General features: G+C 41.2%; 1 protein-coding gene and 1 long non-coding RNA gene across 2 annotated transcripts in view; one reads left to right on the top strand and one right to left on the bottom strand.

Moving 5' to 3' along the window:
• Nucleotides 1–19,034, bottom strand: part of SLC4A8 (solute carrier family 4 member 8) — a 77,187-nt gene extending 58,153 nt beyond the window's left edge. The window contains exons 1-2 of the mRNA XM_012762581.3: nucleotides 18,802–19,034; nucleotides 2,100–2,181 (exon numbers count right to left, since the gene is read on the bottom strand). Of these exons, the coding sequence (XP_012618035.2) occupies nucleotides 2,100–2,181; nucleotides 18,802–18,846 (127 nt within the window). The 5' untranslated portion in view covers nucleotides 18,847–19,034. The remainder of the gene's footprint in view (nucleotides 1–2,099; nucleotides 2,182–18,801) is intronic.
• A 5,448-nt stretch (nucleotides 19,035–24,482) lies between these two features.
• On the top strand, nucleotides 24,483–26,621 carry LOC105870225 (uncharacterized). Its single transcript, XR_001153500.3, has 2 exons — nucleotides 24,483–24,571; nucleotides 26,304–26,621. It is a non-coding gene; the product is annotated as an uncharacterized LOC105870225 (long non-coding RNA).
• The last annotated feature ends 633 nt before the right edge of the window (nucleotides 26,622–27,254 follow it).

Genomic DNA, 27,254 nt, shown 5'->3' with positions numbered 1-27,254 from the left:
TAGCATGTATATTGAATTAGAACAGTTTACTTCTGTTTTCCATCAAAATAGGACTGATTTTATTCTACACCTTCAGGAGGCAACACCACCCTGAGTATATCCTCACTGAGTGCTATGGCTGCTCTTCAGAGTAGTCTGGCTGGAACCCGCAGCACAGCCAACTCTACAGCAAATCTCAATTCCCTCTTCTCTTCTCCGGAATTGCTCTAGAACCACAACAGGCATGAGGAGTAGGCACCATTTGTCCTTCATTTGCCTGTAGTGCGTTTTTAAAAAGTGCTAACATAGACAAGATTCTAGTTTTCAGAAAAGTCTGTGTATAAAGCACCATTTCCCAACACACTATGCCCTAGCAATGCCATCATCATAGGCAGCTTTCTTTTACAACAAAGTAGAGCAAGCATTAGAAACAGATGATGTCATCTGGAGAAGGTGCTCTTGCTGCCAATTACTCAGCTGACCTTGTGGATGGAACCAGACCTCAGGATTCAAGAGAGCTTGCCCAGATTTATTTTTCTACTCCCAATTAGACAAGAGTGTTCATAAATGGTTATCTCCTTGCTGAGGGCAAAGGTCAAGTGGATGCTTGCTGGAGGATAACTAAACTGATAACAACATGATGTGCCATGAAAATAACTTAACTGATAACTAAACTGATAACAAGCCTGAGGTGCCATGAAAGGGCAGAGAGACCACAGGATTATCCAGACAGAAGAAGCAGAAGCAACATATAAAAATGTTTATATGATGGAGCATGATATTAAGTTGGGTGGTTAATGCTGGATACTGTCCTCCCTTGCAAGCAGTATGGCAGAATGATAAAAGCAGGATTCTTTTTTTTTTTTTTTTTTTTGGATTCTGATCTGTTGGAAAAAAGCAGGATTCTATCCCAGCCTCACCAGCTATCAAGTTATATGACCCTCAGCTGTTTCCCCACATGTAAAATAGGGATAATGATACCTACCTGCCTCGTGTGCTATAAATATGAAAAAGACAACTTGTATAAAGTACCTAATCTAATGCCTAAAACACAAGGGGCATTCAACAAGTGTTAGCCTCCCACTCCACACCCTTTCCTTCTCCCACTCTTTCCCAATTGCTGAAACTCACATTAGCTCTTCTTCCATCTGGTCAAAATAACTTGGAAAACTTGACCTTGATATCCTCAAACACCACTGACCTCCACAGAGCCACTCATATAAGTTCTCATGGTAACAGACCCAAAGGCTGAGTCAGCCTCTACTACTTCCGTTCTCCTCATCCAAAGGACAAGTTTTCTCTGAGGGTTGTACAACTTTGACGAAAAAACTGTCACGGGAACAAGCAGTACAGAGAGAACATTTCACATGCTGTCTCGATCAGAAAGTTGCTGTATCACAGCCACATCACAAGGGATGCTGCAGAGATTTCACAAAGGCTTTTAAGCCAAATGTGGCTTCTCATTAAAGCTATACTGGACTTGAGCCTTCCTCTAACAAAACTGAGCATCACCAGTCATCAGGAAACCATGGCCAGGTATGCGTCCAACTGCTAATGCTCCAACTAGGCCCCAGGGAAAAGGAAAGCAGGACACCACACATGTCGTGTGGGGAGCAAAGAGAGGAAAAGGAGCCTTAATAAAGTCAACTAGACAGAGCAGGTCAACAAAAATGCCTCTTCCTTCCTTCCACACCAGTTGGGTTTTTGTATAACTTTGTGTTGTGAACTCATAGGAGTATGTCACAGGCATGTTCCTGTTTCCCCTTTTCTTGTTTAGATGGGAATACTAGGCAGAAATGGGTATAGTTAGAGCAAATATAGGAAATGGGGTAAAAATGGGGTTTTACAGCCAAATTGAGTTTTTAAAACTATTTGTATTTTATTTTCTTTTGAAATTTTGTGTATATTTCCAGGCAGTTTTCAAGAACCAATGCCCTGAACTAAGAGTACTTCACATTCTCAAGGAACAAGTTATTTGTTAATATATCAGGTGAGGAAATTGAGGCTAAAAAGGTCTTACAACTAGCGAGAAAGAGTTACGACTCAAACTCAGGTCTCTTGACACCACACCAGGCTGCCTCTCGCCAGTTTCCCTGATCACACAGAATGGCAGTTCTTACCTTCCAACTCTTCTTTCTCATAGTGAATGTTAAGAATTGTACTGGTCCCACCCTGATCCACCACAGCTTCTTCGTCTGGTCTCTGTTTAAACACAAATAAGTAGGGATAGTAATACATATACATTCATTCAAACACTCATTTAAATACCTTGTGTGTGCCAAACCCTTTTGAGATACTTGGGGGAAAACACAATGGTTCACATATAATTTTACATATGAACCTCACAATACCTTTTAGATGCAAGTATGACAGCCATTTTCTTTCTCACTTTATAAATGAGCAGCCTCAGACTTGGAGAACATTAAGTAATTATGGCCCAAGGTCACAAGTGTGGTAACATGCAGAGCTTGGACTGAGCCCAGGTCTTCTGACTGCAGATCCCATGCCTTTTCCACCTACCTACTCCACCCATACCTCTGTATAACATGTTGGTGTTTGCAAGTGTTGTCAAACAGGCTGTTTCGTTTGGTGTAAATTAGCCTCCTCAACCTCTTTGCAGCATTTGAGCCTGTTTGCCAGGCTGTCTTGAAAGTCTCCATCCTGCTTCTCTTAGCAGGTCTTCTCTGTCTCACCCTAAGGCTCCTTTTCTTCCTCTGACCATAATTCCCAAGGAAGAGCTCTCTACCTTTTTGTTTCCTTAGCTTGAGTCTTACACTTTCAACAGCAGCCTGAAAGCGTGTGGCTCAGTACTTGATAAGCCACTGGAATGCCATACCTCACAATCCATGTGTCTAAAACTAAACTAACCTTCCTTCCAAAATTAGCACCCTGTGCTTATTTATTTATTCCTACCATAGCACCATCATTTCTTAGCCCACATCTGAAATTTCAAACTTACTTATTTACTCATTCCACGTGTATTGAGGGCCTTAAGGGAGTTAGTTCCCTTTTCTTATCAAATCCTCCTTTGCGATTTCTCTAAAAATTAATCTCATTTGTCATCCACTCTACCCCACACTCTCCAACCCTGTCCCCAACCTTTTTGGCACTAGGGACTGGTTTCATGGAAAACAATTTTTCCATGATGGGGCAGGGTGTGGAGTTCAAGCAGCGATGCGAGCGAGCGATGGGGAGCAGCTGTAAACACAGATGAAGCTTCCCTTGCTACCTCGCCCTCCACGGCTCACCTCCTGCTGTGCGCACCACCCCTCCCCCCCTTCAGTTTCATGGAAGACAAATTTTCCACCAACGGAAGGGGCTGGGGTGGGGACCCGGAGATCTATGCCCAGTCCCTAACAGGCCACAGACTGATACCGGTCTGCTGCCTGGGGGGTTGGGGACTGAAGCTTTAAATCATACTGGGCACTTTTTCAGTTCTGGAACCATATCCACCTTCCTTACTAAGTGCTGCTCTCTCTTCCTGGAAACATTCTCTCCCTGATACTCCATCCTCACTACCAGCAGCTAATACTTATTCATCATCTCTTAGATCTCAGCCTAAATACACTTCCTTGGAATCCTTCCCTAACTACCCCCTCACTTCCAAACTAAGCTAAGCAAACCTCCACCCCCTGCCATTTATATACCTTTGTAGCACACTGCTGTTCTCCTTATTAATGTCTCTTTCTGCTCCTTGAGGGAAGGATAATATATGTCTTCCTCACCACTGTATACTAGTACAGACTTTTCACCTAGTAGGTGCTCAATAAATATTTGTTGAAAGAATATATATTTCTCAACAGAAGACATACAAATGGCCAAACAATATGTGAAAAAATGCTCAACATCATTAACCATCAGGGAAATGCAAATCAAAACCACCATAATGTGTCATCTCACCTCAGTTAGCATGGCTATTATCAAAAAGACACACACACACACACACACACACACAAAATGCTGGCAAGGATACAGAGAAAAGGGAACTCTTATATGCTGTCAGTGGGAATGTAAGCTAGTACAGCCACTATGAAGAACAGTATGGAAGTTCCTCAAAAAACTACAAATAGAACTACCATATGATCCTGCAATCCCACTACTGGGAATTTATCCAAAGGAAAGGAAATCAATATGTTAAAGAGACATCTTCACCCCCACGATTATTGCAGCACTATTCACAATAGCCAAGATATGGAATCAACCTAGATGTCCAATAGATGAATGAATAAAGAAAGTGTGATGTTTATACATAATGGAATACTATTCAGCCATAAAAAAGAATGCTATCCTGTCATTCATGGCAACATGGATGGACCTGGAGGACATTACCTTAAATGAAATAAGCCGCAAACACCACATGTTCTCACTCATATGTGGAAGCTAAAAAAAGCTTATCTCATAGAAGTAAAAAAATAGAACAGAGGATACTAGAGGCTAAGAAGGGAAAGGGAAGGAAGGAATAGGGAGAGATTTGTGAAAGGATACAAAATTACAGCTAGAAAAGATGATTCAGTTCTAGTCTGCCTAGGATGACTATAGTTAACAATAATATATTAATATCATATAGTTTCAAATAACTAGAAGGAGGATATTGAATGTTCCCAACACAAACTAATAAATGTTTGAAATGATAGATATACTAATTCCCCCGATCTGATCAATATACATTTTATGTATAGAACCATTACTAGGTGCCTCATTAATATGCACAATTGTTATTTGTAAATTTTAAAAACAAGACCCTGAATTATCTCAAAAAACTCTTAGCCCATTTCCTTGCCAATCTATTTCCCTTCTAAAACCTGCAACTCTAGCCAGCCTGACTGATTCCAAGGGCACTACATACATTTCAACCTTCATGCCTTTGCTCATACTGTCTGGTCATCTGGCCATCTAACATGCCCTTTCCCCAAACTCTCTAGCAAACTAAATCCTCACTTTCCTTCCAGATGCTGCTCAAATTTCCAGCTTACTATTTTAATGTTATTATTTTGTAGTAACTATCTTTGCCCCCAAATAGGATAATCTTGAACATAAGGCAATCCATATTCCCAATAAGAAGATTCAAAAAAAGTTTTTGAGGCCAATTTGAATAAACAAACTTTTAGGGAAGTAAATAAAATAGTTGAATATCTCCTTAGAATATTTTAGTTATTAATTTAGCTTTATAGATGTATTTAAAATTACATATTATTACTATCATGGAAAAATCTCCAAGATATTAAGTTTAAAAAGCAAGGAGGAAAAAACATTATTGTTTTCTACCTTTTATCTATCTAAGAAAAGGTATTGGAATATAGGTATCTGCTTATATTTATTTATTTTCCTTACTTATTTATTTACTTATTTATTTTTGAGACAGAGTCTCGCTTTGTTGCCCAGGCTAGAGTGAGTGCCGTGGCGTCAGTCTAGCTCACAGCAACCTCAAACTCCTGGGCTCAAGCAATCCTGCTGCCTCAGCCTCCCAAGTAGCTGGGACTACAGGCACACACCACCATGCCCGGCTAATTTTTTCTATATATATTAGTTGGTCAATTAATTTCTTTCTATTTATAGTAGAGACGGGTCTCGCTCTTGCTCAGGCTGGTTTCGAACTCCTGACCTAGAGCAATCTGCCCGCCTCAGCCTCCCAGAGTGCTAGGATTACAGGCATGAGCCACTGCCCCGGGCCTCTGCTTCTATTTAAAAACAAATAAAGAGGCCAGGCGTGGTGGCTCATGCCTGTAATCCCAGCACTCTGGGAGGCTGAGGCGGGAGGGTTGCTTAAGTTTATGAGTTCAAGACTAGCCTGAGCAAGAGCAAGACCCAGTCTCCACTAAAAATATTTTAAAAATTAGCGGGGTGTCATGGTATGTACCTGTAGTCACAGCTACTCGGGAGGCTGAGGCAGGAGGATCCCTTGTGCCCAGGAGTTTGAGGTTGCTGTGAGCTAGGCTGATGCCACAGCACTCTAACGTGGGCAACAGAGCAAGACTCTGTCTCCAAAAAAAAATAAAAAATAAATAAAATAGAAGAAGAATAAGCCACAAAAAAGATAGTTACCTATAGAAGAGGGAGAGAATAGGATAGAAGAGACAAGGAAAGAAGTTAGACTTTTTAAAATATACCTTATTTTATAAATAATTCACAAAATTTTATTTAAAAATTTAAAAAGCAGTTCCCTTAATATTCCACGGTATGTATGAAAAAAAGCAATTTCCAAAAATCAAAAACAAAATGAAAGCAAAGGCCAAATTGATGGGATAACTATTCCAAGAGAAATTATTCCAGGTAACATTAAAACAAACATCCTTAGTGGCACATACTCTTAAGGAAAAAAGAATTTAAAAATTTTAAAAGATCTCAAACTGCTATTTAGTTATCATATTGTTGATTGTAGGGTTGGTACTGGTATTCTGAGGCCATTGTGTATTGTGAGATAAAACAAACAAGTAGCTATGTGAACTTATTCTGTCACTCCCAATGTGATTGAGAACTGAGATTCTCAATAGGGGAGAAAGGAGATATAGTTGTATTAATAAGAAAAAAGGTAAGTAAAAACCATGTAGTCCTGAATTTGAATTGGAAGTACCAATAAGACTATATGATGTATTTTTATTTTTAAATGTTTTTAAATTTATAAATTTTATATTTTCTAGCTCTGCCCACTCAAAATGCCTAAATAAAAATGATTATTCAGTAGCAAAGAGTATCATTAGCACCTAGATTATGGTCTCTTAAAAATACCGTTTTCTAATGGCCAATAAACATATGAAAAAATGTTCAACATCTCTAATCATCAGGGAAATGCAAATCAAAACCACAATGAGATATCACTTAACTCCAGTGAGAATGGTCTTTATCAAAAAGTCCCCAAACAGTAAATTCTGGCATGGATGCGGAGAGAGAGGAACACTCCTACACTGCCGGTGGGACTGCAAACTAGTTCAACCTCTGTGGAAAGCAATATGGAGATACCTCAAAGCCATACAAGTAGATCTACCATTTGATCCAACAATTCCACTACTAGGTATCTATCCAAAAGATCAAAAGTCATTTTATGGAAAAAACACCTGCACTCCAATATTTATAGCAGCACAATTCACAACTGCAAAGGTGTGGAAACAACCCAAGTGCCCATCAATTCATGAGTGGATTAATAAAATGTGGTATATGTATATTATGGAGTACTACTCAGTTTTAAGAAACAATGGTGATATAGCACCTCTTGTATTTTCCTGGATAGAGCTGGAACCCATTCTACTAAGTGAAGTATCTCAAGAATGGAAAAACAAGCACCACATGTACTCACCAGCAAATTGGTATTAACAGATCAACACCTAAGTGGACATATAGCAGTAACATTTATCCGGTGTCGGGAAGGTGGAAGGGGGGAGGAGGGGATGGGTATATACAACCAAACGAGTAAAATGTGCAACGTTTGGGGGATGGACACACTTGAAGCTCTTACTCAATGGGGGAGGAGGGGCATGGGCAAAAAAATGTAACCTTAACACTTGTACCCCCATAGTATGCTAAAATAAAAAAAAAATAATAAAGCTGCAATAAAATTTGCAAAAAAAAAAAATACTGTTTTCTAATAAAAGGAATTGGAGCTCCTCAGAGAAATGCCTGGTCATAGGTCTCAGCAGGAAATGTACTAGATGAGTCTAAATGTCATATCAGACAATAAGGAAGCACTCAAAGTCAACTAGAGTTGTGTAAAAAGGACTCAGAAGCCAACTTAAAGTGGTCCCTTGCCAAAACTAGGGCAATTTGAGCATCAAAAAGGGTAATACCTACCACAAACTGAATATATCAAATATATGAAGATCCATGAGCTCACAATGTCACTTTAAAAATTAACTAATTGGTCACCATTGAAGGATAATGCTAATAAACCAACTCATTATTTTGAAAACTGGTAAATAATTTATTTGGAGCTTTCCTATATAAATTGTACCATAGAGCAGTACCATAGAGTAGATGAAAATAGTTTCTCATTATGGAAGAGAATAAATGAAAAAGGAATGATAAAAAAAAAAAGGAGCAATAGAACATCACTATTTTGTAATCTTTAATGCATTGCACTGATTTTCAACAGCAGCTTACATCACAAAAGAGAGACAACCAGACATTATAGGCCTCCTAATGGGAGACCATACCACCCTATAAGGTAATCTTACCAAATAAACTGTCCCTGAATCTGATCAAACCTCTAAATGCAAATACTAAGTTGCTGAAAATACAGTAAAATAGAGTTTCATGAAAAAACAACACGATGGGAATACAGTCAGCAAAATCCAGACTCTGTCCTCTCAAAAGGCCTAGATAAAATGATGAACCAGCAGCAATGAATGTCATGGGCACTTAGATTATGGTCTTTTAAAATATCATTTTCTACTAAAAGGAATTAGAGCTGGGTTAGAAGAGACAATGAACCAATCTCAATGTGTAGACTTTATTTGGATCCTGATTCAAACAAACTGAAATCTTAAAAAAAATTACCTACATACGTATTAGGATGGCCAAAATGCAGGACACCAACACCACCAAATACTGGAGGGGATGTGGACCAACAGGAACTCTCATTCACTGCTTATGAGAATGCAAATGGCAGCTGCTTACAAAACTAAACATATTCTTATCATATGATCCAGCAGTTGTGCTCCTCAGGTGTTTACTTAAAATAATTGAAAACTTATGTCCATACAAAAATCTGAACACAGATGTTTACAGAAGCCTTATTTCTAATTGGCAAAACTTGGAAGCAATCAAGATGTGCTTCAGTAGGTGGATGGCTAAACTACGGTACATGCAGACAATAGAATATTATTTAGTGCTAAAAAGAGATGAATTATCAAGCCATGAAAAGACATAGAGGAAACTTAAATATATATTACTAAGTGAAAAAAGCCAATCTGAAAAGGCTACATACTATGTAATTCGAACTATATGACATTCTAGAAAAGGCAAAATTACAGAGACAATAAAAAGATCAGTGGTTGTCAGGGGTCAGTGGGTAGGGAAGGATGAATAGGTAGAGCAGAGAGGATTTTAGGGCAGTGAAAATACTTGTATGATACTATAGTGGTGGATACAAGTCATGATACATTTGTTCAAACCCACAAAACTGTCCACCGCCAAGAGTGAACCCTAATATAAAATATGGATTTGGGGTGATAATGATGCATGAATGTAGTTCATCACTTACAGCAAATTGGTGGGAGATGTTGATAATGAGGGAAGCTAGGCATGTGTCAGGGCAGAAAGTATATCGAAAATCTCTGCATCTTCCTCTCAATTTTACTGTGAACATAAAACTGTTCCTAAAAAATCAAGTATTTAAAAAATTAAAAATATGACATATGAGACAATTGGAAATTTGAATACTGACTAGAACTTTTATAATATTAAAGAAATTTTCTCTTTAGGTGATACTATGCTTCTTTTTCAAGAATCCTTATCTTTTAGAAATACATACTAAAATATTTAGAGATGAAACCGAAAAATTACATACATATAAAATATTAATTTAGAAATATTACTTTTTTCACATTTTATGAAATAATGGTATTCAAAATCTTCAAATGCACCTTTAACATCAGTGTCTTCCTCATCACCATGGACTCTTTGAGTAAGTTAACACAATTCCCCAAGGAATATCAGTTTTCACTTCCAGCTAAGTTGTTAAGAGTCGCACAGAGTCCTTTCTGAGGAATAATTTTTACGTGGAAAAAACTGAGCTGTATTTTAGATTCATGGTATTTGCTTACCTACCTTACCTTTTAGATCATGAATTCCCTGACAGCAAGAACCACGTATTTTTCATCCTTGTTTCCCAGTGCCCATTACAGTAGCTTACCACTATAACTTGTGCGCCTGTAAGTTCCAGGAGCATGGGTACTGTGTCTTATGTTCACCACTATGTATCTAGTACCCAGTACAATGTATAGCACATAGTAAGTACCTAATAAATGTCAATAAATATTTTTTAGTTTTATGAACTTTTTATTTGATATTTGATCATATATTTTCTCATAAAACTGTATGTATGAAAATTATATATATGAATAATTATTCATGTTGGCTTCCCCACTAGTTTTCTTTTTTTTTTTTTTTTTTTTTTTTTTTTTTTTTTTTTTTTGAGACAGAGTCTCACTTTGTTGTCCAGGCTAGAGTGAGTGCCGTGGCGTCAGCCTAGCTCACAGCAACCTCAAACTCCTGGGCTCGAGTGATCCTTCTGCCTCAGCCTCCCGAGTAGCTGGGACTACAGGCATGCGCCACCATACCCGGCTAATTTTTTTATATATATATCAGTTGGCCAATTAATTTCTTTCTATTTATAGTAGAGACGGGGTCTCGCTCTTGCTCAGGCTGGTTTTGAACTCCTGACCTTGAGCAATCCGCCCGCCTCGGCCTCCCAAGAGCTAGGATTACAGGCGTGAGCCACAGCGCCCGGCCATCCCCACTAGTTTTTAATATCCAGAGGATAACAGTACTTAGTACTATCCACAGACACCTGACACAGCACAAAACACAGTGGAAATCTAAAAGAAGAGAGGGAGAGCAAGAGGAAGAGAAGATTGATTTCTTGACTCCAAGACTATAAAAGCAAAATATGAAGAGAAAGGTTAATCATCTGAAAAATTCAGGTTACGAAATTGACTTGTTGTTTGTAGTTTCCTTAATTTAGATTGGTTAACCACAGCCTAAATTCATTGACTAATTGTTCCTCCACTTTGTCTTGCCAAAGAAAACAGAGCCACTGTCAATAACCATTAGCCAAAGCATTCAAAAGGTCAAGCTTGAATGTGAATATGTAGACCTTGTTTGGATCCTGGTTCAAATAAACCAAGTATTAAAAAAAAAAGAATTACAAGGCACAGAAATTTAAGCTAAATGAATATTTGATTATATTAAGGAATTACTGTTACTTATTAAGCATAATAATCATCTTGTGATATGGCAGCTATTTCATTTAAAAAACAGTCCTTTATCTTTAGCGATACACACTGAAATTTTTACTGATGAAATGTCTGAGACTTGGAGACTGGATGGAGACATAGATGAAACAAGATGGTGTGTTCATTGTTGAAGCCAAGTCATCGGTACATGATGATTCATTATGCAAATCTACTTTGGTATGTGCTTGAAATTTATACAGAGTTTGCTTGAAATCATTAAAAATTAAAAGAAAGGAACATCAGGTCTGTATGGTCTGTGCTTACTGCAGATTCCTCACCAGTTGGCTATTATTTCCTCTGATACTAGCATTATTTATGGAAAAAAGGACTTTTCAACCTTGGGTGCATGGATTTCTAGGGTGAATGGGCTTCCGAGGATCTGTGAGAATATGCGTGAACGTGCATTTTTCTTAGGAGAGGGTTCATAACTTTCGCCAGATTCTTACAGGGGCTTGTGACTCAGAAAAAATTAGAATCCTAAGAAACACATTATATATGCTTACGAGAAAAAGAAAAAGAGGGAGGAAAAGAAGGGTGAACTAGAGAAAAAGCCCTATTTCTAAGTAGCCCCTTTTCTGTACTTCCTCCCAGCTCACTGACAGTGACCCACCACATAAATGTGAATTGATTTTGACTGCTTACCTGAAGGAATAGATAAGATAAAAAGAACTAATGGGGTTAAATACACATTAAAACATTGAAATTGCAAGGCACGTCTTGAGAGAGAAAGCATTGTTATATAAATCTTGAAAAACGAATGAATTATAGCTGAGTAGCAGACCAGATTCTCACTTACAGTTAATGGACAAATTAAAAGGCAGGGCAGAGCTGAGTCTTACATAATGGTCCCAGCTCCTGCAAGCAGCCACAGAGGCTGCAGGGGTGGGGGAAGGTGAGGAGCTTTCTCTCTGATACACTTCCCCGGCTGCTCCACTCTGCACCTATGTAGTAGTCAACCCGCCCGACTAAACCCCACACCTCCTTTCCTGCAATAGGTCTCAGACTTTTTACCTCAAAAAAAACCTTTCATTTTTTCCCTAAGGATTCAGTGTTTTCATAAATTGTATATAGTACCTTCCTAACCTCCATCCCCACCTAGACAAAAAAAAAAAAAAATTCAACCATTTTGAAATCAACAAATATAGAGATGATTTTCAGGGTTTCTTTTTTCTTTTCTTTTTTTTTTTTGAGACAGGGTCTCCCCCTGCTGCCCCAGCTAAAGTACACAATCATTGCTAACTGCAACCTCTTACTCCTGAGCTCAAGTGATCCTCCTGATTCAGCCTCCCAAGTAGCTGGGGCTATAGGTATGTGCCACTACACCTGGCTAATTTTTCCATTTTTTATAGAGATGGAGTCTTGCTCTTGCTCTTGCTAAGGCTGATCTAGAACTCCTGCCCCCAAGCAATGCTCCCACCTTAGCCATCCAAAGTGCTAGGATTATAGGCATGAGCTACTGTACCTGGCCAACTTTCAGGGTTTTTAATGAACAAACTGTTGATACAACTAGTATTAGGAACAAATATTTATTGAGCACTTATTATATGGCTAACATTGTGATTTATATAGACTGCCTCACTGAATCCTCAGAACAATCCTAAATCAAAGCTAAGATCTCACAAGAGCTAAGTGATATAGGAAGAACTCTAAGTCGAGTCTGTCTGTGTTCCTTAGTAACCTTATATGTTAATATTGCCAAAAGCAATGAATCTGGTTATTATAGAGAGCTCAGATCACCTAATCACAGCTTAATGCCCACAGTGTGAATAGTTCCAGATCCACATTATTACCTTCTTAAATCCTAGTGCTCCAGAACCTTATATTCTAAACTTTCTCTTTACTGACTAGACCTCTAATAGTTCTCCATCTTCTTGTTCATTTCCATCTTCCTCTTCATCCAGCAGAGACTCTGAATTCTGACCCCTTGTTAGACCCCATCATTGAATCTGACCCACAGATCCCCAACTCTCTAATACACTCAATTATTTCCTCATTCAATGCAGACAACCTACAGCAAGAAAATTGGTTCCATGAGGACTTGTGCAGCTGTTCCAGACCTTCTGTTCTCAGTGGCCATGAATTCCTGAATATCCATGAGCTTCCCATTCTGACTCTTCAGCAGCATGCTAGGGGCCTAAAATTCTAAAATGGCTCTGGTCTCTCAGTGATTCTTTTATCAAATCCCACTCGAAGTCACTCCTGTTCAGTACAGATTACTAGTTAGTACATTGTAATAGGAAGAATAATGGCCCCCTAAAGAGATGTGCATCCTAATCCCTAGAATTTGTAAATATGTTACCTCACATGGCAAAGAGGGATTAAGGTTGCAGATAGAAGTAAGATTGTTAATCAGCTGCCCTTACAATAAGGAGATCATCCTGGAGTATGTAAACCATGATGTAATCTCAATGTAATAACAAGGATCCTTAAAAGTAGAAGAGGGAGGCAGAAGAGTAGAGTCAGAGAAAGATGTGATAACAAAAGCATCTGAGAAATGCTATGTTTCTGGCTTTAAAGACACAGGAGGGAATGGAGGAGGGGAACTATGAGCCAAGGAAAGCAGGCAGTTTCTAGAAGATGGAAAAGAGGAGGAAATAGATTCTCTCCTAGAACCTCCAGAAAGAAACACAGCCCTGCCAACGCTTTGATTTTAGCCCAGTGAGACCCGTGTTGGACTTCTGAACTACAAAACTGTAAGATGATAAATTTGTGTTGTTTAAGCCACTAAATTTGTGGTAATTTGTTATGGCAGCAACAGAAAACTAATATATACATTATGACCTTCTGATTACCAAGACCAGTAAACTTGTTACTACCTTATGGGTAACAACCAACCTTTCCATTATCTAAGATATGTTGCTGTTACCTAGCAGCAGATTTAGAATAAACATGATTGCTTTTCTGTGTCCTGATCACTCCTGTAAGCCCTGTCTACCCTGTCAAGGCATATTATGAGCTAAGATTATCTACAGATTTTGAAGGAAGTAAATTTGCAGCCTGAATTGTCCCCTAATTCTCTGTTCAAGTCTCTGCTTAGCAAGTCAGCCCACATTTCTCCTACTAAAGCAGAGCTGGTAAGACCAGGTAGAGAATGCCTACAGGTTCCCCAGTTCTCACATATGTAAAGCACATCTAGCATGTTGTGAGGAGGGGATAGAGGGGTATGGATCATATGTTGCAATGTGCTGAGAGGAGAAATTGCTATCTATGGTTGATACTTTTGTTCAATAACATTGAGCAAATATTTACTGACTGCTTACCATAAACTGACTTTGACCCTCAGAAAAGTTGTCCTGCTTTCTACAGAGCATTCATTCAGCAAATATTTACTGAGCTCTGACATATGCCATAGTCACTGGGCACTAGAATTCAGGCCTCCTCCAGGAAATCTTGTCTTGGAGCTTTTTCAGGTCTACCACAAGACATGGGGCCCAGTGACTCTATTCCCATCGGCCATGTTTCTCAATTATCACCCATTTACCAGGACGTGTTATTCTGAAGGTTTTTGCAAAATTTTCCATTCTGAGCAGGCCTGATCCACATAAAAGCCTTGCCCGAATTCACTTGCTTCCCCCTTTGCCACTTCCACCCTCCCTGGACTTCCTTTCAGTCCTAGCACCACTCGGCTCAAATGGATTAGGCAGAGCCACAGGCAGCTCTGGCACTTATTAGGAGTTACTTACCCTCTCTATATCTCAGTTCCTCATTTGAAAAATGGCGATAATAAAGGTATATACCGTGTTTCCTCAAAAATAAGACAGGGTCTTATATTTATTTTTCCTCAAGAAGACACCCTAGGGCTTATGTTCAGGGGATGTGTTATTTTTTTTAAGTACAGTACAACAATCTACATTTATTCAAATATAGTTAAGTCGTCTTCTTCTGGAACATCATCATAACTCTCCAAACCCCAAATTCCATCCTGAATTTCTTGCGACTCTATTTCCTTTAGAACCATTGGCCCCAATCTCTCATGTTGAGCAATAGAGCTCTCATGGGGCAGATGAGAAGGGCTACTTGTCTTTTCTACCGCTCCACGACGAAATGCATGGGTTGTGCAGATATGCCGCGTAGCCACACTCATCACTAGGGCTTATTTTCGGGGTAGGGCTTATACTTCGCAAATGCTTAGAAATCCTGCCAGGGCTTATTTTATGGATAGGTCTTATTTTCGGGGAAACACGGTAATTCTCAGGGGTATAGAGAGTATTAAATGAGATAATGCACAGAAAACACTTAGCACAGGGCCTGGCACATGACAAGTACTCAGTAAAAAGTTAACTTGGCAGTAACAACAAAGGGAGCCTCAGGTGAGTAGCAGAGATGAATATGTATATTCATAAGTTAGTGGGTGGAAGAAGTGATAGCACTTGGTAGGTGTCGTGAGCAGGGAAAACTGAGTGATGAATTGTGATACAGTGATATGGAGCCAAAACTTGATGGTTAAAATGAAACTTTCTAGGTTGAGAGAAGGGGAAAGATTTTCTAGCTTCAACACCTGAGCAAAGGTATGGCGGTATAGAAGGGAGAGCCTTTGTGTAATCAAGTAATGGCCATCCATTGCTCTGTGCTCATCCTATATAGACCATGAGTTCCTCAAAGAGAGGCACCTTGGCTTTGGGTGTGCAGAGTTGTTCATTTACTCATGCAATTGAGTACCAATTTTATACCAGACACTGTGCTAGATGATAAGATTTTTTTGTCTGCCTCCTGCTCTCATGAAGCCTCTGAAAAAATAATAAACAAGAAAACAAAACAAGAACACTTCCAATAAGTTACATGTGCCTTTTTTCCCCCTCCTCTACTCTGATGGAATATATATGCTATTAAGAAACATAAATCAGAACATAAAACAAACATATGAAAGAGGAAAATTAGTGGTAAAGATCAGGAAAAGCCACTCGGAAGAGGCGCCACTCAAGTTGAGTCACGAACAGGCCTGGGTAGAACTGTGTCCCAGGCTGAGGGAATGACAAGAGCAAAGCTCCTGAGGTATAAAGGAGCTTGACAAATTAAAGAAATAGAAAGGAAGCCAGAGAAGTAGTGCACGGTGAGAGAGTAGAGGAGGCAGTCCTGGGAGGGTGGGCAAGGCCCTGATCATGTTAAAGCTTGGTAGACCATTATAAAGAGTTTGGATTTTATTCTAAAATGCACTAGGAAGCCACTGAATGCTTTTGAGATAGGATATGACAAGATCTGATTGATTTGTGTTTTTAGAAGCTCCCTGTGGCTAACATGTGGAAAGTGGACTGTAGAAGGATGAGAAAGAAAGCAGAGGGAACTTTTAGAAGGCTAAGGCAGTAGTCCACACCAAAGAAAGCAGCATAGACTTATGATATTTAAATGTGATGTCTACATGAAATTCCACAATCTACTCACTTTGCAAGACCCATCTTCCCTGCACACAGTCTAGTTGGCACACAGGAGGCTTTATTGGTAATTGCCAATCAATTGACTGTGTCTCCTCTGAGTCATCCCCATTTCCTGTCCTCCGTCTACCTTCATTCTTTTTTCTTCCCTCTCTCTCAGGTTCTTATTTGCCCATTACCTGACTCCAGCCTTCATGAGGTCCTATTGTTCCCACTCTATTCCTTTTCCTCTTCTCATACCACCACCCAAAATTTTCACAAACTAGCTGTAAAGGAGATAATTGTCTTCCAGCCCACCCTAGAAGCACTCACGAATTACCAATTTCACAGAACACTAACAGAAACCTAAGCATAATTATTCCCTCAATAATACAACCAGTACACACTGTGGATGTTAAGGACACTGTTTCCTCACATGCGTTCCAGCCTATTCTCCCCACTGTAGCCAAAGCAACCTTTCAATAGGAAAATCTGATCACAATCTCATGTTCTCTCTCATGCCTTGTTTCTCTCTCTCTCTCTCTCTCTCTCTCTCTCTCTCTCTCTCTCTCTCTCTCTCTCTCTCTCTCTGTCTCTCCCTCCCTCCCTCCCTCCCTCCCTCCCTCTCCCTCTCCCTCTCTCTCTCTCTCTCTCTCTCTCTCTCTCTCTCTCTCTCTCTCTCTCTCTCTCTCTCTCCCTCCCTTTCCCCCTTCCTGCTTAAACCCTTCCAGTGGCTTCCCCTTGTTCCTCAGATAAATATCAACTTCCTTGGTATAGACTATAAGGCTCTGTACGTTATGATCCCAGAATACGTCTCATACCATTCCCCTCATTACTCCCCCTGGCTCCACCACACTGGCCTTCTTTCAGGTCTTCTAACCAGATGTGGCCCTTTCTGCCACAGGACCTCTGTGTATGTTGTTCTCTTTGGCCTCCAAGGCCCTTTGAGCTCCCTCTTCCTTCAGTTGACATTTATTTAGTCTTTAGCTCTTTGCTCAAATTTTCTTCCTTAGTAAATCTCCTCTGATCTGAGACCAAGGCTGGAACCACAGTTATATACACTCATAGCACTATCTTTCTTTCAAAGCACTTATCATAGTTTATAATATTTATTTGTGTGATTATTTGATTAGAAATGGTTACACTTCTCCCCTCTAGATGGTAAGCTTCAGGAAGGCAAAAACATTGCCTATTTTTGCTCATCATTGTATCCCAAACAGAGATTAAATGCACTTAATAGGTTTTAAGAGGATTAAATATGGAAAATATTCCAAAATTTTAGATATTGTTCCTCTTTTGACTGGGCAAGCAAAGAAGCAAGTAAGCAAGCAGCATACTTTCTTGAAGTATGGCTCTTCAAGTAGCAAACTATTACCAGGAAGAAGAGGAGAGGAGACAGTCACCATCTGGTACCCATTTTGCTACTAACTCAGAATGTTTTCCCTGCTGAAAACCATCCCTGACGTCAACATGCCACTTGTTTCCGAGACCTGTCATCCCTCCTAAGATGGTCCATCATCCTCTTCACAGCCCTCCACTTCAGACTTGACTCCCCTTCAAGACCTCTTTCCAGGACGGTAACCACACCATCTGATTGCACAGGAAAGGGGAAGTGAGAATTCAATGAGCTACCACTCACTAACTGGCTGTCACACCATAAACATTATTTCACAAAGCCTTTTCACAAATAGCACCTTGTTTGACCCTCAAAACGACCCTGTGAGGTAGACAAGGCAGATATACCATTCCCATTTTAATAGACGGGGAAACAGGTTCAAAGAGGCAAGTGACTTACTCAAGGTCACAAAAGCCTGGGTGAGGCAGATGTAGCATTTGAACCTTCAGACTCTAACACCCAGTTCAATGCTTTCCCTAACATTAGCAACCCCAACAGTACCAGTTACTTAAACCTGGTTTTCTCATTCCCTTAAACAAGCACCTGTTCCTGACCCCTCGACACTTCCCCAGCCCATTTGTGCTTCGCTACCCAGAACCTCAATTACATAGGCAGGCGTCTATGCAATGAGACAGAGGGATTCACAAAGCTGGCCACACTAACTGGGACTGGTCCCTGGCTCCAGTCTTTCTGGCCCTTCCTCAAGCCACTGAGGAACCTGAAACCCCCAGAAATAAAAACACAAAGAGAAGACCTGCCCCACCAGGGCAAGGTCCCCGGGCACCCTTTCTGCCCACGTTCCAGCAGGACGACGCGAGGCCAGAGCCGGCCTCTTCCAACAGGGAAGACCCGAGGAGAACAGAGGTCACCGCCCGCCGGCCGTCGGGGCTCCTGGGCGGCGCAAGGGATGCGGCAGCGAGGGGCCGGCTCCCCGGTTCGGGCCAAGGTCACCCTCTCGCAACCCCGGCCGAGCCCCAAGCGCCCGGAGCGCCCTCTGGTGTCCCAGGTTGGCCTCCCCGCGCCCTCGGGGAGTGGCCTGGGAAGCCCGGGCGGGCTCGGGGGCAGAAGGAAGGAGGGTGGGCAGAGGACGAGGAGGCTGAGCCCCGGGGAGGGGCGGGAGGCGGAGCCCTACCTGATAGCTGAGGACGCCGTCCGGCTCGTTGCTCCCGGCCGGCATGGCGGAGCCGAACTAGCTCTCCCCCACGGGGGCCAGGCCGAGCGTCAGTCTGGTCGAGTCTGAGCCGATCGCCCGAGCGGCGACCCCTACCCTGGAGCCAACGGTCAACCATCAACCGCCGCCGCCTCCATAGCCACCGGCCCGCGAGGCATCCGCCGCAGCCAATCAGCGAGCGGCCTTTGCAGCCAATCAGGGCGCGGAGCACGGGAGGACGCTGTCCGGCGGTACCCGGGGCTACCAGGAGGAGGAGGAGGGAGCCGGAGGAACCAACAGCTCCAGGGCCCGGTTGCCGTGGAAACCGCCTCCCTCCCTTCAGGGGCCTCTGGGCTTGAAGGTCCTTCCAACTGCTTGCTGGAAATTGAAAATCTCTTGCTTCTGTTTGCAGCTGCACCTGACCCTTGAAAACTGGGAAAGGGTCGGTTTTGCCTATTCTGATTTTATTCCTTAGGAGGTGATTTTTAAATTTTGGGAGAACGTCCCTCAGAATTGCAGGAGGAAGTAATTGAGGACGAGGGGAGAGGGCCTTCTAAAATTAATTGTTAATCCCTGAGCTAGTGGCCAGATCAAATAGCATTAAAGAGAAGCAAGCAGGCAGTGATCAGGCCCCTTCGCACACTCACTATGACTTAGGTGTTCTCCCTGAGTCTCGGGTTGGCAGCAAAAAGCAGAGAGTTGAGCTAAGGATAATTGTTGAAGTCATTCTACAAAAACACTTCCAACTTTTCCAAGAAATGATGTAAGGCAAGTTGTTATTTAACAGCAGAACTAATGATGTAAGGCAAGGTTAGAAAATCGTGAATAATGCATTCAATTTGATTTGGGTTTGAAAGAAAAGAGAGGCTGGCTAAAATCGTTAACAACTCTATATCCCTAAGAGGAGGAAAGGAGCATTTTGTTTTGTATGTACTATCACAACAGGCTGTAGGCGAGTCCACATTATTAGGGGGAAAGAGTTGTTGCAAATAGTTCTCAGCCTCCAAAGAAGCTGCACTTGGGGAACATAGTCTGGTACATGTTAAAATTTTGGTCCCTGAATACCATCTCTTGCATTAGCCCTGAAATTGGAAACAAGGTTGGGCTTCATAATCCCTGAAGCAGAACCATATTTCTGATGTTCTGCATAAGCCCCATGTGCAGTCTCTGAGTTTTAGTGTTCTTTGCCACACTCTCTGTCCATCTCTTTGGTAATCCTCCCCCTAGAATCTGGAATTTGCATTCAACCCTCACCCCCATTTTTGCCCATCAAAATCTTGACTGTCCTTCAAAGGCCACCTCTTCGAAGAAGCCCTTCTTTATTTCACTCTTCCTGACATCTCTAACAGATGTCATCTCTCCCTCCTCGGAATCCTCATAGCACTTCAGACCTTTCTTACAGCAGTTACCATGCTGTGGTTATTTAAGTACTTTATATGTTGACTTTAGCTTAGTACAACATTATAAGGTCTTTGAAGGTGATGATTATTTTTCTTATGCCCATCTGTATACTCCAGAGTCTCAAAGAGTGCTAGGCACATAGAAAGTAGTTAGAAAATACACATGCTTTTTAATTCAATCTAATTAAAAATATGTTGAATACCTATTAACATATAGGTCTCAGTAGCACTGAAAATACAGAGAAATCTAAAATATGTATCTCCAAGGAGCTTAACAGTCTAATGTGGGAAACAGGATATATGTTAATACAATGACAAAACAATACAACATAGAATAAGAGCCATATGAATAATATAAATAACAAAGATTACAAAAATTCAGAAAAGAAAATGATCTTTATGACTTAAAGGCACTTCAGGAAGGTGACACAGAGGATATGAGTTTGAGCTAAGTCTGAAAATATGCATAAGATTTAGTTGAGTCAAGGTAAGGAGAGGAAACATCTCAAGCTTTGGGCAAAGATTTAAGAGTAGTAATGCAAGGCTTGGTGTGGTGGTTCATACCTATAATCTCAGCACTTTGTGAATCTAAGGCAGGAGGATTGCTTGAGGTCAGGAGTTAAAGACCAACTCGGGCAACATAGCATGACTCCATCTCTGAAAAAAAATTTTTTTTAACTTAGCTGGGCATAATGGTGTGTGCCTCTAGTCCTAGCTACTCAGGAGGCTGAGGCAGAAGGATCGCTTGAGCCCAGGAGTTCAAAGCTACGGTGAGTTATGATCATGCCACTGCATTCCAGCCTGAGTGACAGAGTGAGACCCTGTCTCTAAAAATATATTAATTAATTAAAATCATTTAAAATTAAAGTTATTTTTAAAAAAGAGTAGTAATGGATATGGCCCACGCAGGGTAGCCACAATTCAGGCCAGAGCAGAAAGTTATTGAGAAAAGCAGTAGGGAGTAAAAGTTGTCATAAAGAAAGGCAGCGTTCAAATTATAGAGCCGGCTAATTAGTTCAGGCTTTGTTTTTCTTATATGACAGAAAGTAGGACACTGCTGAAGGTGTTAGGAACACTTCCATGGACCAGGCCCTGGGTTTAGTGGTATAAATGTATTGTGTCATTTAACAGTCATAACATCTCTGTTATTTCTCCATTTCACTGGTAAGAAAACTGAGGCTCACAGAAGTTAAGCAACTTCCTCAAGGTCAGGCAGCCATTCAGCTGGGATTCAATTATTCATTTATTAATTCAAAACACGTTTATGAGAACCTATGTATCTAACCCTGTGTTGGGTATTGGGAAATCAGCAATAAAACAAACAGAATCCTTGGCCTCATGAGTCTTACAATGGAATGGGGAGAGAGTAAGTAAGTCATAAAACAAGATAATTACAAGTTATAATAGTTACTATGAAGTAATAAAGGGTTATGTGATACAGTAACTGGCATGGGGTGGGGGGAGTTTCTCTGAAGAGGTGAGAAGTTCGGTTTTATAAAAATGGTACCAGGGCTGGGTGTCGTGGCTCACACCTGTAATCCTAGCATTTTGGGAGGCCAAGGTGGGAAGACCACTTGAGACCAGGAGTCGAGACCAGCCTGGGCAATATAACAAAACCCCATCTCTAGAAAAAATTGAAAACTTATCCAGCCATGGTGGTTCATGCCTGTAGTCCCAGCCACTCAGGAGGCTGAGGCAGCAGGATCCCTTGAGCCCAGGAGTTTGAAGCTGCAGTGAGCTGTGATGACCCACTGCAGCTAGCCCAGGCAACAGAGTGAGAGACCCTGTCTCAAAAAAAAAAAAAAAAAAAGAAAAGTACCATTTCTGAAATCATCTGCCATTAGTGCAGGATAGATTAAAGAGGGAAACCTTAGGCGAGGGGCAGTCAGTTAGACTGACTCTGGCAATGTGATAATTCAGGAGGAGCCAAGGGTAGTGGCCAAAAGAAAAATGTGCCCACATTCCCCCTTCCCCTGGAAGATGGGTCCCACCCCTGGCAGAAGTGAAGTAAGCAGGGCAGGGAAAGCAATGAAGAAGTAGAGGTGATTCCTGGGAGCTCTGGTGGATCTGATTTTCCTCCAGTTCCAATGTGGGAAAATGTCAGAGCCTCTGGCCCTTGACTCCAGGGTCAAGAGCCCCATCTTCTGGCCTATTGTGCAAATTACAAAAGGAAGTAGATCACAACGGAGGCAGCTGCCGAGACTTCTGCTATCTGGGCCACTGCGGAAGACAGACTGTCCCTCTTAGGGCTCACTTGGTGTCTCCTTCCCAAAGGAGGCTGGCTCGCTTGGCTCCAAGCACCAGGCTCCTAGCCTCTACTGCTCCCTACCCTGGATGGAAAAGTGCAAATATGTGGCTGACAGCCTGGCCGGCAAACAGGCCCTGGAGGAGCCAGAAGAAGCCTATTCAGCCAAGGACACCAGCTCACACTGATTATTTTCCTAAAGCCAAAAATAAATAAATAAATAAATAGAGCAGAACTCAGAGCCTTCTGGGCCTGCACTTGGCCTAGAAAGAGGCATAAAGTGAATATGAAGGCTAGGCGCGGTGGCTCACGCCTGATTGCTCAAGGTCAGGAGTTCGAAACTAGCCTGAGCAAGAGCGAGACCCTGTCTCCACTATAAATAGAAAGAAATTAATTGACCAACTAATATAGAGAGAAAAAATTAGCCAGGCATGGTGGTACATGCCTATAGTCCCAGCTACTCAGGAGGCTGAGGCAGTAGGATTGCTTGAGCCCGGAGTTTGAGGTTGCTGTGAGCTAGGCTGATGCTACGGCACTCACTCTAGCCTGGGCAACAAAGCAAGACTCTGTCTCAAAAAAAAAAAAAAAAGTGAATATGAAAATGCAAAATACATGTGTAGAGATAGAGACCATAGAAATACACACACAGAAATCAACGTCGAAGCAGGGAGGCATCCTATATGGATAGCCTCAATCATTGCAACAGCTCTATGAAGTAGGCTCTATCATCCATCTTTTTTTTTTTTTTTTTTTTGAGACAGAGTCTCGCTTTGTTGCCCAGGCTAGAGTGAGTGCCATGGCGTCAGCCTAGCTCACAGCAACCTCAAACTCCTGGGCTCAAGCAATCTTCCTGCCTCAGCCTCCCGAGTAGCTGGGACTACAGGCATGCGCCACCATGTCCGGCTAATTTTTTCTATATATATTAGTTGGCCAATTAATTTCTTTCTATTTATAGTAGAGATGGGGTCTCACTCTTGCTCAGGGTGGTTTTGAACTCCTGACCTTGAGCAATCCGCCCGCCTCGGCCTCCCAGAGTGCTAGGATTACAGGCGTGAGCCACCGCGCCCAGCCTATCATCCCATTTTATAAATGAAAAAACTGAGTCTTAGAGATGTAATTTGCCCCAGGTCACACAGCCAGCATAATTAATAAATGAAGACACTAGGGTCTGAGCCCACATGTATCTGCTTCCAGAGTACTGTGTCCCACGGGGCTCCCTGGGGACTCCATCCTTCTCTAACTTTTATAGGCTCCACCCTTTCTTCATGGCTTCCAAATGTGGCCATCCTTCCAGATTTTGTCTCTACCCTTCTCTAATACCAGTGGTTGTTAAACTTTAGGAAAAGAGGTAGGTCTTGAACCCCATGGAGACATGATAAAATCTATGGACTCTCTTTTTAGATAAGTACACAAAAGCCCAAATTTTGCATATAATTGTAAACATGTGTTCATAGACTTCCTAGGAAAGCATCTTATATATATTATCTTTAAATATTGCCTGAAAGACATTGAAATTCTCTTAATTCAGAGACAGACAAAAATGCAAGAAACTCAAAAAGTCTGAGAAAATGTTGTTATATAACTGCAACCTATTTTTCCTTCTAAAGCATGTTAATTCCTCCATCAGTTTATCATGACTCTTGCTCTGTTTAAACTGTCAAAAGGGCTGCCAGGGCAGAGGTCCTAATCTTTACTTGCCATCGGATCAGATAGCTCCCAATTTCCAGCTGCATCACATACCTGATTTTGCTTCTCTGCTTTCCTCTTAATTACATATCTAAACCCAAGAAAAGGTTGGAGGAAAAGACATCGGGATCCGAGGAAAGACTTAATTAGGGCTTGTTCATACTGTCGTCTGGGAGCCTTTCCTGTGGAAGGGAGGGGCGAGAGAGGGAGTGGGGAGAGACACAAGTCTTTGTCAAGCTGAAAAGGTTATGCAGGTGCATGATTTGCTTTCAGCCCTTGCCAAGTCACAGCATATCTAAAGAGACTACAGAATTTAATTTTCATTGTTCACAGCATGCTGCCAGCCTGGAACACCACACATCCCCGGGAAGAATACTGAGGTGCCACAAAAACCGAGAGCTGAGCTCCCGACTGTGAAAAAGTGAGGTCTGACACGGAATGCAAGTCAAATGGCAAAAACCTAGCTTCTGCCTTCTTTGGCATCACCATTAAGATCTTTAGACAAAGGCAGAGGTAGGGGAAAGGACCTCCAGAGGTAGCAGGGCAGAACAGAACAGGAAAGCAGGCTGTAAAAACTTGTCATATGCAAGCCAAGAATAGGCCTTGGAGGAAAGAAGCTGTGGGACTTCCAGATCCAGATGGAAAGCCATTCAGAAATTTGAGAGAAGCAGGTGTTAACCAAGGACCACATGCCAAGACCTTGATACAAGATCTGAACACATTTGTATTAACTATATTTATCTTATCGGTTTCTGATCAAACCTAACCCTGCTTAGAAATCAGGTCTGTTTAAAGTGGTTTCACTCCACATCTTATCTACCTGGGGATAAGACCTTCTGGGCATGTTTTACTAAGGGAAGTTCTTACTTCACTTTTACCCCATAGGCCTGGGATAGCTTTAAGGTGGCAGCAAATTCAATACCTCACATTTGTATTATTCTATATACTCAATTTTCTTATCACTGTTATCTCGTTTGTCTTCATGGTCTATAAATGCACAAAGAACATTTTATAGAGTAGGAAGCTGAAATGAAACTTGGTAAAGGGACTTGCCCAGGCCAGTTAATAGTGGAGCTGGGTCAAGAACTACTAATGCTTTTCACTTCATTCCGAGGCTTCCTAGAAATATAATTCCACTCAGCAACTTCCTGCATGAAATTGAATTGGCTTCAATGGAACAGTGAAAATATGAATCTCCTTTAGAACTGACATTAACTGCCCCCAAGCAAAAGCCCAGAGTTTCTCCTCTGTTACCGTTTCTCATAAGATGAGAGTTTCATATAATTTCCACTTTGGTATGCTTGTCAGTGATACCCATTCATTAGTTTACTGAGCAAACTCCCATGAAGTTCTGAAAATAACTATTATGCTTCTTATCTCTAGAAACACATTATCTGACACAGATATAAATTCAATCCAAGCTACTCTTACTTCCAGTGATATATCCCTTGAGGCCTTTTATTTTGCAGCTAATAAAAAAGAAAAGAGACCCGTTCCGACACTTGGACTGGGGCAAAAGGGAGTAGACATAGAAAGTGAATTTATTTCACTTACTTATCTTTTTCTATCTCTAATCTTTTGCCAAATTGAAAATGCCAGCCTCCTTTTTAAAGAAGGCAGAGTTTTCTGGTCCTTTCTACAAGCCAACAGAAAATAGAAGAAAGATTATTTGCTGGATTTACCAAAAACAACCAGGGCTATGAGATGGTCAGTCAGTAAATAGCAGAGAAAAAAAATTCCAGCCTTAAAACACTTAATGGAATAATCAGTTTGTTTGAGGTAGACAAAATAGACTAGAACCATTACAATTGGATTATAACCAGTATATCCTTTTGAGTCTCTCTGGAACTTCTTGTCCTTATCCTCTAAGAATTATTGGAAGAGACTTCAAAGTCCTATAGACCAGTTTCTATCCAATATGATTCCCCTCCACAGCATCCCTAGGTATCTCCAGTGACAGAGAACTCACCATTGAATGAGGCTGGCAGCCGCATTCCAGGTTCAATTTGCCTCCTTGAAACTTCCACTCATTGTTTCAAATGCTCTCCTCTGTAGCTCCAAAGGGAAAGTCTGCTCCCTCTTCCACATGACAGCCCTTCAGATCCTTGTAGCCAGTTATGACAACCACCCTTGTTCTTGTCTTCCCGAAACAGAGCATGATCGATATGGGATTCCTGTCTCCAGCAAGCCACTTGCACTCCTATAGTTCCAGGCCACTAGAAGTCCATCCAGCGACAGAATGCACAGTTTAAAAAGACTTCCACCATGGTTAATTTTCATGTGTGATAATGGTATTGTGGTTATAAGGAGATGATTCTTTGTCTGAGGGAATGCATGCTGCCATGTTTAAGATTGAGTATCATGATGTCTACGACTTCTTTTAAATGATATAGCAATACAGATATGGAAATAGAGAGATATGCCGAGATACATAAAAAGAAATAAAAGCAAATATGACAAAATATTAACAATTATGGAACCTAGTGGAGGTTTTACAGATGCTCGTTGTCCTTGTTTTTTGTTTTTTATCTTCTCTTTGTTTTTATAACTAAAACTTTTCAGGAGTAAATTTTTTATAATTACAAGCTGGGAAATAAAGGGCCAAGAAAGGTGGTGGGTAATGACAGTGAAATAGAGATATTTTCAAAAATACAAACTATCAAACAAAAAAAGACCACCATCAAACAGGCAAATTACCAGGCCAGTGGACACTACTCAGGCCATCTCCAGCTCCAAGCAGATCAAATATCAAAAGTACAGATTATCCCCGGAATGTCATCCCATCGAGATGGGCCATTCATTGTCTAAAGAGGCCATTTTTATCAAGGATCTTAAGCCCTCACTCAGAGAGAGAGGAATTAGAGTTAAGAAAAAAGACTTAGTAAAGTTTTTTGTGTTCATTGATCGTGCTTGTCCTTGGTTTATTATTGGTGGACCTGAGATTCACCCACACAAATGGCAAAAAGTAGGTAGAGATTTAAACGATTTACTTCTAAATCAGGGCCCAGATGCCGTCCCTGTATCTGTTTTTTCATACTGGGGACTAATCAGAGATATTGTTGAAGGGGCAGATTCAGACCCCAATAAAAGGCAGCTGCTCTCAG

The sequence above is a fragment of the Microcebus murinus genome, chromosome 10 (genome assembly GCF_040939455.1).
Source record: "Microcebus murinus isolate Inina chromosome 10, M.murinus_Inina_mat1.0, whole genome shotgun sequence".
In the NCBI taxonomy this organism is placed as follows: domain Eukaryota; kingdom Metazoa; phylum Chordata; class Mammalia; order Primates; family Cheirogaleidae; genus Microcebus; species Microcebus murinus.
This window is presented reverse-complemented; position numbering and strand designations above follow the sequence as displayed.